This window comes from Budorcas taxicolor, chromosome 16, assembly GCF_023091745.1.
Source record: "Budorcas taxicolor isolate Tak-1 chromosome 16, Takin1.1, whole genome shotgun sequence".
Lineage (NCBI taxonomy): Eukaryota > Metazoa > Chordata > Mammalia > Artiodactyla > Bovidae > Budorcas > Budorcas taxicolor.
This window is the reverse complement of record NC_068925.1, coordinates 3745682-3758919: the sequence shown is the minus strand read 5'-3', so window position 1 is coordinate 3758919 and position 13238 is coordinate 3745682. Positions and strand designations below refer to the sequence as shown.

General features: G+C 53.3%; 1 protein-coding gene across 1 annotated transcript; it reads left to right on the top strand.

The window, feature by feature from the left end:
• The first annotated feature begins 706 nt into the window (after positions 1-706).
• On the top strand, positions 707-12673 carry GOLT1A (golgi transport 1A). The gene is made up of 5 exons (XM_052654158.1): positions 707-731; positions 8991-9082; positions 10632-10810; positions 11966-12029; positions 12635-12673. Exons 1-5 carry the CDS (start codon positions 707-709, stop codon positions 12671-12673), a joined length of 399 nt encoding a protein of 132 aa, XP_052510118.1.
• The last annotated feature ends 565 nt before the right edge of the window (positions 12674-13238 follow it).

Sequence of the window (13238 nt, the reverse complement as noted above, 5' to 3'; positions counted from 1 at the left end):
AGTGAAAAGTGAAAGTGAAGTTGCTCAGTCACGTCTGACTTAGCGACCCCATGGACTGCAGCCTACAGGCTCCTCCGTCCATGGGAGTTTCCTGGCAAGAGTACTGGAGTGGGGTGCCATTGCCTTCTCATTAGCATCCCTTAATACTGGCTGGAGGTACTACGGTAATACTGCTTTTGACTTCACTCTTGAGTTCATACTGCATTTATTAATGAATTTCATCAACAAATGAATTTATGAATAGTACTTTCCCAAAGAGAAGCAGATCCCAACTCTTCCCACACCATCCACCAAACCGTGTAAGGAACCCAGGTACTGCTTACTCTCAGTTCTTCCCTAAACAGTCCAAGATTTGCCAGAGAGATGGAAACTGCAGAACTCAGCCTCAGGGGATGGCTTGGGGGGAATTACGAGAGTTAGATGGGTGTGGACTTCCCATTTAACTCATCCAGTAGGGAGCAGTGCCCGCCAGGAGAAACCAGGAGACTGTGACTTTAAGCAGCCCTGTATGTGACTGTATGTGGGTGAGTGCGTGTGTATGTGTGTGTGTGGGTGTGTGTATGTGTTGGGGAGTTAATGATTTGCCAGAGGCTCATTTCACAACTTACCAAGGGTCAGCTTCCCTTGAGCATGTCCAGGTTCGGTCCCCAGGGCTCCTTGCCCCTGGCCAGCTTCCCCCTGGAGCGTCCCCCAGGCAGCCCTCGACATGATCTCCATCACCGAATGGCAGAGTGAGTGCTGGGGGCTGGGCCCATGCTGCTGAGGGGGCTGGGCTGGGGTGCGGGGAGGTGCGGCCCCTCCCAGCCTGGCCAGCCCTGGGGAACCTGCAAGGTGACCTCTGGAGCCAATGGCTGGGAGCTGCCACGTTGGCCTTCTCCAGGCCGCAGGGCTGGGGCCAGCTGGGATCCCTGCTGTCCAGGGCGGGGGCTGCTCAGGGCTCCCAGGAGGCCAGAGGCTGCTGCCTGGAGGAACTGGCAGGCTCACCACTTTGATCCCATCCCCATTCAGGATTCTGAAACTGGGGGTACTGCAAGGGTGGACCTAGAAGGCCTCTGCCCATTCAGGCTCTTTCACCCACAAACTATTGAAGTCTCCTGAAGCCTGGCACCTTATCAGAAACTAAACTCAAATCCTCTCCCTAAATCACCTGGTCTTCACTCTTAAATGTCTTTCCCATTTCTTCCCGAGAGAGGGCAGGGAAGTAGTCCCCAGGGCCAGAAAGACTGGTGAGAACTGTGGCTCTATGAGTTTTGCTTGGGTGAGTTACTTAAAGCCAGTGTCTCATCTGTGAACTGGAGATAGTGTCCATTCATCCACTGTTTCCTCTATGTGCCGAGCACGGTGTTGGGCACAGCATATGCACCAATGAGTGAAACATTATACTCTCCGCTTATACTCCAGGATGAGGAAACAGGTAACTAGCAGCTGAAGAGGCCAGTACGTAGTATGTCGGGTGGTGATACATCCTCTGGGCAAAAATAGAACAGGGTAAAGAGGCTTGCAAGTGACGAGTAGGAGGGGTTACTGCTTTGTATGGAATGGCCACTAAACTACCCAGGGAAAGTGCTTTTTACAGAGGTGCATGGCAATTGAGTGGGCAAAGCCATGTAGCCGTCTGGAGGGAGAAGTCTTCTTGGGAGAGGGGACCACCAGTGCCAAAGCCCTGAGGCATCACATAGGAACACAGTGAGGACGGGAGAGCGGCAGGAGGCTGGGCAGGAGGTCACGCAGCAGCCAGGCTGCGTGAGGAGTCCGGCTTTATCTGCAGAAGACGGGAAGCCGTTAGAAGATTTTGTGCAGAGGAGTGATCTGCTTATGTTTTTAAAAGATCACTCTGAGTACTGGGTTGAAAGTAGACAGACTGGAGGGACAGCAAGAGAGAGACCGGTTTAGAGGCAGGAGACGGTGATGGGGAGATGTTCTGAGGTGAGAGACGGTGGGGAGACCAGGGGGGTAGCACCAAAGCGGTGGGAAATACTGCTAGACGTGCGCTGAGCAAACTGCCGAAAGGGCTTGCTGGTGGATTGGATGTGGGGTGCGAGAGAAAGAACTCAGGACTGCCTCCAATATTTATAGCCTGAGCAATTAGAAGGGTTGAGAAGGAAAGCAGCAGTTGGGTTTCAGAGATGTGGAGTTTGTGGTCAGGTAGGTAGTCAGGTATATGAGTCTGGAATGGAGAGAAATCTGGGAACTGCCAGCATACGGATAGTATTTAAAACTGTGAGATTGTCTGGCGCAGAGTTTCTCAGCCTCCCCACTACTGACATTTGTGGGCAGGGTAGTTCTTTGCAAGACAGGAGACCCTGGTTCAATTCCTGGATTGGGAAGTTCCACTGGAAAAGAGATAGGCTACCCACTTGAGTATTCTTCCCTTGTGGTTCAGCTGGTTAAGAACCTGCCTGCAATGCAGGAGACCTGGGCTCAATTCCTGGGTTAGGAAGATCCCCTGGAGAAGGGGAAGGCTACCCACTCCAGCATTCTGGCCTGGAGAACTCCATGGACTAGTCCGTGCGGTCACAAAGAGTCAGACGTGACTTTCAGTTCGTTTTAGGGGGGTCTTGAAGGAAATGGCAACCCACTCCAGTATTCTTGCCTGGAGAATCCCATGGACGGAGGAGCTTGGTGGGCTACAGTCCACAGGTCGCAAAGAGTCGGACGCGACTGAGCGACTTCTCTTCACTTTTCCTTCCTATTATGGGATTTTAGCAGGATCCCTGGCCTCTCCCCACTAGATGGCAGTAGCACACCTCACTATCAACTGCGACCATCAGCCTGTCTATACAGCCCCAAATGTCCCCTGGGGACCAGAATTGCCAACCACCATCCATCAGCCCTGCCCCCACCCGCCAAGTTGAGAAACACTGACCTGGGGGCAAAATAGAGAAAAGGGCTGAGGCCTGAGCCCAGGGACAAGCCTACATTTTATTAAACCAAAATGTGCTAAGTTCTAAGAAGAATGTGCTAAGTCAGTCCTGCGAGAGAGAAAAAGGAGGCAACCAAATTAAGTCAGGAAAGGAGAGAGGACCAGATTTCCCTGAGAAGCTGACATTTGCGTTGAGACCTGAAGGCGGAGTATGTGTCGGCCAGACAACAAGTGGGAAGAAACCGAAACCGTGTGTACAGAGGCCCTGAGGCAGGAAGGCCCGTCCTGGAAACAAGGGTGTGCTCGGAGTGTGGCAGGCGAGGATCATACCCCTGCCTGCCCTACTCCAGGAGATGCAGTCGGACAAGCAAGCCGAGGCCCCACGGCGGGCCTGTGAGCCAAGGCATGGCTGGGAGGACTCTCTCCTTCTAAGCCCACGGGGAGCCAGGACGGACTGTCCGCTGCGCAGATACGAGCAGACAGCATGTTTTCCAAGACCCCGGACGACCATATGGAGGAGGGATAACGGGGGCAGGAACGCAGCAGGAGACTAACCTGGGAATGTCGCAGAGTGCAGGAAAGAGGAAATGGTGGTTTAGAATTAAGCCCTAAGTGTGGAGAGGAACGGACAGCTTTCAAGGTACACTTGGGAGGGAGGAGCAATAACACTCACCTGTGGATCGAATGGGAAGGGGGTGGCGGAGCCGTGAGGCCACTGGGCTTCTGCCTTGAGCTGCTGGGTGGATGGTGATGACATTTTATTCATTTGGGAAAAACTGAGCCAAGTGCAGCTTTAAGGAAAGAAACCGATAGCTCAGTTTGGACCCGTTGAGTTCAAGATGTCATGAAGAGAGAAAAACGTGCAGATATGCCAAGTAGGCAGCTGGATAGGAGTTTGGAAGCTCAAAGAAGCCACGAGCTAGAGAGAGAAATGTCAGCACACAGGAGATACTTAAACAAGTGGGAGCCCATGTGCAAGTAGAATGAGAAGAGAAATGAGCTGGAGCTGAAGCCCTGAGTAGTTCAGACCCCGAGAGGGAGAGAGAGAAGAGGGAGCTGGCAAAGCAGCCTGGGAGGAGCGGCCAGAATAGCAGGAAGCAATCGAGAATACGGTGTCATGGAGCCCACTAGAGGATGCTGCAAGAAGGCGGTGGCCAGCTGCTGACAGAGGAGGCCCGACCCCTATCCTTTGCATTTGGTATGTTGGGAGGCCCAGGCCAGAGCAGTTCCTGCAGAGGGGATGGGGGCAGGAGTGGGCTGGACAGGGCGTTAAAGTCACTTCTCTAGAGTTGGTCTACTGGGTTCACACCCTGGTTCTGCTGGCTGCTGGCTGCGCACCCGTGGGCACAGGTCAACACCATTCATGTTTCAGTTTTGTCTGTGAAACGGGGGGAAAGCATGCCTATCGCACAGGCAGTTATGAAGACGAGATGAGTTAAAACACACGAAGTGCTTAGACTGCCTGGCACCATGCACTCACCAGCGTTAACAATGACTACTATCAGTCAGCGCTGTTAATTCTGTAAAGAGAAACAGGCTCTTTCACTTCCCCGTTCCCTCCTTCCTCAACAATTCAGTCCTAAAACCGTACTGCGGAAGGGGGACAATGCCCAGGGCGGGCATCAAAGCACTCCCCAGGTTGGAGGGTTCACGCTGGGTGGGGTTCAGCTGGCCAGGAGGAGGGGGGTGTCTGGCAGGGTCATGGTGGGAGCTGGAGAGTCACTTTATGTGGAGGCTCCTGCAGACTCCGACTTGAAGAAACGTCTTTAGCAGCGGTCAAACGGGAATCGTGCGTCACCGACAGTGGCAGGAGGAGAAGATGGCATCACCTCTTGCCGATATTTCTGCATAACCCGAATACAGTCATGAGACATCAGACAAACCCAGATAGAGGCACTGCTGCTGGATGGCCGGCAGGTCTTCCAAGTGTCAAGGTCCCGCCAAGGAGAGACTGCAGAACTGAAGAGACATGGCAAGCTCACGCCACATGTGGACCTGAACTGGACATTTTCGCTGTGAATGATATTACAGGGACAACTGATGAAACTCGAACGGGGCTGAGCGCTGGATGGTAGTCATGCATCAGCGTTAATCTCCTGACCTCTAATAAGAGGTTTTTTATAGCAGTCATAAAAACTTCAGATATTTTTGTCATTCAGATTGTGGTCTTCCTCCACAATATCCTGGCCCATGTAAAATAATCACAACAAGGTAGAAATACTTCTTGATCCTCAATTTACTGTCTCTTCACGCATGCATGCTCAGCCACTTCAGTCATGTGCAACTCTTTGCAAACCCACGGACCGTAGCCTGCCAGGCCCCTCTCTCCATGGGATTTTCCTGGCAAGAGTATTGGAGTGGGTTGCCATGCCCTCTTCCAGGGGATCTTTCTGATCCAGGGATCAAACCCACTCTCCTGTGTCTCCTGCACTGCAGGCTGATTCTTTACTGCTGAGCCACTGGGGAACCCCCTATTGTCTCTGAGGGTAGAAAACTCCTGCAGCATGGAAAGAACACAACCTTAATAATGGCCAAGGAGGCTGTATTTTGCCCAGTGTCTTGGGCTCTAAGAGATTTAATTCGGGCAGGCATTCTAGAATGTAGAAATAGGAAGCTTGAATAGACGACGGAGGTTTGTCAGAAACAGGGGGAATTGCTCTTCGTTGCAGATGGATTCTGGTGGTAAGGCAATATGTTGAGAAGAATGATGCTGCGCTGGTTCCTAATAAATCCAGCTCTGCCCAAAGGGAGAACTAATTAGGCTGGCTTTTTTTTTTTTTTTTTTAATATGAGTTGAATGAGGTTTCAGTACAAATCTCATTTCTGTATTTTTAATGACTCTTTTAAGGAAAGCCTTTGGCCCTATTTCTATACTGGAACTGGTGCTAATTCTCCCCTTAAGATCTGTATGATAACAAGTTGTTGTCTTTTGTTTAGTCACTAAGTCATATCCAACTCTTTTGTGACCCCATGGACCGTAGCCCGCCAGGCTCCTCTGTCCATGGGATTTCCAGGCAAGAATACTGGAGTGGGTTGTTATTTCCTTCTCCAGGGGATCTTCCCGACCCAGGGATCAAACCCTCATCTCCTGCATTTCAAGCAGATTCTTTACCCACTGAGCCACGGGCACAGATTAGGAAAGATTAATCACCTGAAAGACAGTTGGGTTTCATTCTCTTTCAATTGTAAATATAATTGAGCCAGTAAGCCTTGTCCTCGTAGTTCTGTTTCTGTTTTGTTTTCTTAGTTCTGCCTCTTAACAACCAAACTTTTAGCAACTTTTCACAACGCTCTATGGAGACATTGGCAGGTTCAATCCCTGGGTCGGGAAGATCCCCTGGAGTAGAAACGGCAACCCACTACGGTATTCTTGCCTGGAAAACCCCACGTACAGAGGAGTCTGGTGAGCTACAGTGCATGGGGTCACAAAGAGTTGGACATGACTGACTGATGAACACACACACACACACACAGAAACATGGCAATAATACCAATTTCATAGAGATGCTAAGGATCAATTCTGAGATGTTGGTTAACAAGTCCGGTAAAAATCTTCTCATTAAAATTTACCTGTGTGCTTTCTTTTTAAAAGTTAAGCTGTTTTTAATAAAGCTATGCATGTTGTGGTTGGAAAAGACATTCTAGCTGTTTCTCTATCCATCATCACAAATGATTTTCATGGTCAACAAAAAGAAAACAAGGCATTTTAGCTATATTAAGTAAATAAAGTCAGTTGCAAAACAGTGTAAACTATAAAATATAAACTTTAAGTTGTACCTCATCAGTAATTTTTTTAAAAGGAAGCAACATGATTCCATTTACCATAGCATCAAAAAGAATAAAATCCTTAGGAATAAACTTAACTAACGGAGAAGACAGTGGCACCCCACTCCAGTAAAATCCCATGGACGAGGAGCCTGGCGGGCTGCAGTCCATGGGGTCGCTAAGAGTTGGACAGGACTGAGCGACTTCACTTTCACTTTGCACTTTCCTGCATTGGAGAAGGAAATGGCAACCCACTCCAGTGTTCTTGCCTGGAGAATCCCAGGGACGGGGGAGCCTGGTGGGCTGCCGTCTATGGGGTCGCACAGAGTCGGACTTGACTGAAGCGACTTAGCAGCAGCAGCAGCAGCAAACTTAACTAAAGAGACAAAACTCCTGTACTCCGAAAACTAAAAAATGTTCTTAAAAGAAATTTTAAAAGACACTAATATGTAGAAAGACCCATATTTGTGGATTGGCAGACAATGTTGTTGTTAAGCTGTCAATACTACCCAGAGCAGTCTACAGATTCAATGCAATAATCTATCAAAAAATCCCAATGACATTTTTTGCAGAAATAGAAAAATGCATTCTTAAATGCACATGGAATCTCAAGGAATCTTGAATAGCCAAAGCAATCTTGAAAAAGAAGAATGAAGTTGGAGGTTTCAAACTTCTTGATTTCAAAACTTATTACAAAGCTACAGTAATCAAAGCAGTGAGACTGGACGAACACAAACAGAGAGAGCAATGGAATGTGAGAGAGAGCCCAGAAATAAGCCTCGGCATACATGGGCGCATGGTTCTCAATAAGGGCACTGAGACCATTCAGTGGGCAAAGGACAGTCTTTTCAACAAATGATGTTGGGAAAATTGGATATTCACAGGGAAAAGAATGAAGCTGGACCCTTACCTTATACCACATATAGAAATTAAAGTTCATTTTAGCTCTAAGTAAGATCTAAAACAGTTCTTAGAAGAAAACATAAGAGAAAAGCTTCACAATGCTTGATTTGGCAATTATTTCTTGGGTGTGATACCAAAAGCTCGGGCAACTATAGAGAAAATAGAAACATTGGACTATATAAAAATTTAAAACTCCTGTGCATCAAAGGATCCAAGAGAGTGAAAAGGCAACCTACAGAATAGGAGAAAATATTTTCAGATCATATATCCAATAAGGGGTTACTATCTAAAGTATACAAAATACTCCTATAACAACAAAAAATCCAAACAACATGTTTTAAAAATGAACAAAGGCCTTAAATAGACACTTCTCCAAAACAGATATACAAATGACCAACAAGCGCATGAAGGATTCTCAACATTAGTTATCATCAAGGAAAGGCAAACCACAGCCTCAGTGAGATACCACTTCACACCCTTTAGGATGAATGCTATCAGAAACAAAGCAAAAACAGAAAGGAACACGTGTTGGTGAGGATGTAGAGAAGTTGGAATCCCTTGTGCATCACTACTGCTGCTACTGCTGCTGCTGCTAAGTCGCTTCAGTCGTGTCCGACTGTGCGACCCCATAGACGGCAGCCCACCAGGCTCCCCCGTCCCTGGGATTCTCCAGGCAAGAACACTGGAGTGGGTTGCCGTTTCCTTCTCCAATGCAGGAAAGTGAAAAGTGAAAGTGAAGTCGCTCAGTGTAGGAACGTAAAATGGTGTAACTTCTGTGGGAAATAGTATGGGGCAATCGCTTTGCTGGCTGCGGTATAGGCTTCAGGTGATGAGCGCATTTCTGGTCCATGACTTCTCTTTCCCTTTCAAGTGTGAAGGGTCATCACTGGAAAGCTGGAGACCAGAGCAGTTTAGAGAAGAAAGGAGAGGCTGTGAGAATTATCAGGAGGACAAGCCTCCTGAGAAATAGGGCAGGCCAGCTGGGCAGGTCTGAGATCCTCTGGGGCTGTGGCTGTGTCTTTGGTGGTACTCTTTGGCCTGGGGGTGAGTTGGCATCAAGTGGCTCCCAACTACAAGAAAACAGGGACAGAGCAAGCAACGGGTTGTGTTCAGCCAGAGTCACAACCCTGATAATGATCGAGCGGAGAAGTCTTGAAGATCCTGAAGACAAGAGGAAACTGCAAACAGAAGCAGCGAGGGCAGCACTAGCTTCCTGTGGTGAGGGCAGGGTGTGGGCAGGGCCCAACAGCAGTTTCCAGGTGCTAAACGGAGGCTTGTGCCCACCTGCCCTTCCTTTCCATCCTTCCCGGAGAGCATGGAAGCCCAGATTCCCGGGTGGCAACAGAGCCACCCCGCCTCCCACCCCCGGAGGGCGCCTGTCCAGGGGCGATGAGGGCAGCTGCAGCGTCCCAGCTTGCTCCCCAGACCCGTCCCAGCCCACCTTCCTTGCCCATTGCAGAGATTGGCGTGGGCACCACTGGCTTTGGCATCTTCTTCATCCTCTTTGGAATGCTCCTGTACTTTGACTCCGTGCTGCTGGCCTTCGGAAATGTGAGTCTTCCAGCCCTGAGAACCTGCGTGAGGTCTCCACTGCCAGGAGGGTCAGCCCCGAGTTTACTCAGATCGGGTCCAGCCAGGCACTGTGTGCCACCAGTGTTGGGCAGGCAAGGGCTGGTGGCTGGGGATGGACAATAAGGCTTCCTGGGCACAGAGGACCTGAGGACCTGGATTCTCATGCTAAGCTCCAGGTGAGGCCCTGGGTTGAGGGTGGGGGGCGGGAACTCAGATGAATCAGACACTGTCTCTCCCTTCAGAATCCCACCACCCAGGGAGGGGAACGTGACATCAACGTACACGGCTGGGGAGGAAGGCAGGGGCAGCGGCAAAGTCACTGAAAGATAAATACATCTAATATGGAAAGAGGTGCTTGGGAGAAAGACAGTACCCACAGGGGGAGAAGGACGGGAAAGAATTGAGAGAAGAGTGTGGGGAGGATAAAGCACTTCCAGGTGGGTGGACCCGCTGGAGCAGAGGTACGGAGAAGGGGTAAGCACGGAACATGCTGGAAGAGAGCCGAGAGCTCAGTCTGACAGGAGCCCCAGGAGCCTGGCTGAGGTGGCGACAGGCCGCCGGGTGGAGGGCCGGGGCTCCGCCAGCTCCCTGGGACTCGGGTGTGGCTGCCCAACCTACCCAGGCCTGCCTTTCAGCCTCTGAAATGGAGTCTTTTCCGCGTTACTTGGGAGGTGTGAAATGGTAGCAGACGTGAGGAAGCGCTTGGGATCCAAGAAACCGGGCCGAGCTGGGTAACAAGCCAGAGGCCTCCAAAGGCCTCGGGTCGCCTGCCTCTGGGCCCTTCTGCCCCTCACCAGCCCCAGTGACTCGGGGCTCCCGCTAGCTCGCCGGCCCGCGCTGATGGTCGGCCTCTGAAGGAGGAGCAGGTCCCGCCCCGATGCGGGGCGGCTCCGGGCCGGCCTCGGGCTCTGCGCTGCGGGGCGGGGGCGCGCAGCCAGCGTGCTCGTCACCCGCCGACCCCTCTGCCCCGCACGCGGTGCAGCTCCGCGCCTGGCCACCGACCCTGCGCGGGGCGGTCCGTGCAGCCAGCGTGCTCGTCACCCGCCGACCCCTCTGCCCCGCACGCGGTGCAGCTCCGCGCCTGGCCACCGACCCTGCGCGGGGCGGTCCGTGCAGCCACCGTGCTCGTCACCCGCCGACCCCTCTGCCCCGCATCCGGGGCGGCTCCGCGCCTGGCCACCGACCCTGCGCGGGGCGGTCCGTGCAGCCAGCGTGCTCGTCACCCGCCGACCCCTCTGCCCCGCACGCGGTGCAGCTCCGCGCCTGGCCACCGACCCTGCGCGGGGCGGTCCGTGCAGCCACCGTGCTCGTCACCCGCCGACCCCTCTGCCCCGCACGCGGTGCAGCTCCGCGCCTGGCCACCGACCCTGCGCGGGGCGGTCCGTGCAGCCAGCGTGCTCGCGCTCACCCGCCGACCCCTCTGCCCCGCACGCGGTGCAGCTCCGCGCCTGGCCACCGACCCTGCGCGGGGCGGTCCGTGCAGCCAGCGTGCTCGCGCTCACCCGCCGACCCCTCTGCCTCCCCACAGCTGCTGTTCCTGACTGGCCTCTCCCTCATCATCGGCCTGAGGAGGACGTTCTCCTTCTTCTTCCAGAGGCACAAACTCAAGGGCACCAGCTTCTTCCTGGGGGGCGTGGTCATCGTCCTGCTGCGCTGGCCGCTCCTGGGCATGTTCCTGGAAACCTATGGCTTCTTTAGCCTCTTCAGGTGAGAACAGGTCCTGGGCCTCGCGATGGGCACCCCAGGGCCTAGCGCGTACAGAAGCCGGACTTGATCCCGAAAGAGGCGGAGACTCAGAAGGGCTGGAAACGGGGGTGGGCACCTGGTGGACCCTGCGAGCTGGAGGAACCGGCACACCCACCAGCAAACATGGCGCGCCTGCTGTGTGCCCGTCACTGTGCCCGGCAGCAGGGAGGAGGCCCAGGACCTGCCCGCAAGCCGAGCCACCAGACAGGGAGCAGGGACAGTGAACTCACATCTGCGAAGCCCCTCCCAGGCACCAAGCAGGCTCACAATTTCCCTCTCATTCTGTCATCTCCACAGCCCACTGGAGGGCTGTCCTCTTGGAGATAAGAGAACCAAGGCCCAGAGAGGCTGCCCCTGCCTGAACTCTCACAAGGAGCATGCGGAGGATCTGACCTTGATCCAAGGGTGGACCAAAAGTGCGAGTGGGGCCTCTGCAGACTCAGTAGTTCTAGCTGTCTTGACAAAGACAGCTTGCAGCAGCATTGAAGGGGGGAAGAAAATCACAGCTATCAGAGACCTCAGAAATGCAAGTGGACCTCAGGGAACCGAGGTCCAAGGAAAGGAAGGAGCTCAGCCAGAATTCAGATCTCTATTCCCTGCCCACACCAGCCTCTGTGCCCCCCAGCCCTGTGGAGGGTCACCATTCTTGCCAGGGGAGGGTATGGTAGGGGAGGGGTGTGGGGGAGAGCAATCTGAGCACAGCCTCCAGTGGTGATCCGTGCCCGGAAACCTGTGGCTGCTGGTTCACGGCCAGTCTAGGGAGAGACGACTGACAAAAATAAACATTTCCCAAGCATTTCTTTGTGGAAATGTGGATGCTATTACTATTAACCCCATTTTACAACTGGAAACAGATTCAGAGGTGTTAAGGAATTTGCCCAAGTTTGCACAGGGCCAGTGAGAGGTGGAGTCCAGATGGGACCCCAGGAGTCTGACCCCAAGGCTTTCATTCGTAACTACTCCACCATACTGCCTCTTGAAAAGCAGGGGTGCAGAGCCATGCCTGCCCAGGGTCCAGGGGCCTGCCCTCCTGGGAGCCAAAGCTGGAGCCTTTAGCGGGACCTCAGCCTCCCCTCTGACTCATCCCTGATCCCCCCTCCGCCTTTCTGCTCCTAGGGGCTTTTTCCCCGTTGCCTTTGGCTTCCTGGGCAGCGCCTCCAACATCCCCTTCCTGAGTGCGGTAAGTGAATCATGTGAGTGGCTTGGTGGTGGTCCTTGGAGAGGGGGAAGCACACGGACTTGGTGAAGCTGCTCCCCAGGTGCAGAGGATCCTTTCCCGTCTCCCCTCAAAACCCCTCCCCGGCTGGCCCGTCTCAGTCTCTCTTCCCGACAAGAGCGGATGAGGGCTCTGTGGGCAGTTGTGCCAAAGGTGTGGACGTTGGGAATGGTGTTGGTCAACAGCTCCCCTGTTAGAGCCAAAGAAACAGAGCCTTAGGGGTTCTCGGTGACCCAGCAGAAAGTGCCAGATTCCTGGAGAACTGACTGAATCTGGGCCCCGGGGAGACAGGATGTGTGACATTCCGTGAGAACAGGAAAGGCAGTGGTGCCTCTGTCCTCTTCTTGGGGCACGGGGTGGTCCCCGGCCCCGCCCCTCCCCCCTCTGCAGCACCTGGCAGAACACAAGCCCTCTAGAAGCCCCAGGGAGGCCCTCAGCCACCCCTCGACGCGGCCCCCCTCCATGCCTGCACCTGGCGCTCCTGGCTCTCAAGGCCATCTTCATAATGACCTGGATATTGAGTCTGCTCCCCACTCTTTGTCTGGAGTAATGATTCTTGCCTCCCACAGCTGTTCCAGAGGCTTCAAGGCACCAGTTCAATGGTCTGAACAGCAGAGATGCACTCCTTGAACTTGGATCATTGGGCAAGGGGGCTGGAAAGGAAATGGGAGACATCTCGCAGGCGCCCACCCCACACTGACTCATCCCCCTGACACATCCGGACCTCTCCAGGTCCAGAAGGATGGACGGAGCTGAGGGACTGACCTCGATCCCCAAGTCAATGCAGGAAGCCATCAAGACTGCTGGGAACAGAGACCCAGGACCCACGAGAGGAAAAGCAGAGATTAAATCCCCAAGCTGTGAACGTGCCCGAGACTCAGTGTCTCTAGCCCACTAAGCCCACTCTCTGACTCAGGGTAGGCGCACAGACATCATTCCATCTGAGGAGGGGCAGGCCAGCCCTCATGGCCCATCATTAAACCCTGGTGTTTACCAGCCCTAATGAGGGAGATGTTTGTAAGCCCCTGTTAGCGGCAGCTGTTAAACAAGGGAGGAGTATTAATCCCCAGGATGGTGGGAAGTGCTTCCCAACTATTGATTAGGTGGATGTCTGCACAGCGCACTCACCAGGCAGCTTCTGTGCTGGGGTAGAGGGCTGTGCCCCTACCTTCT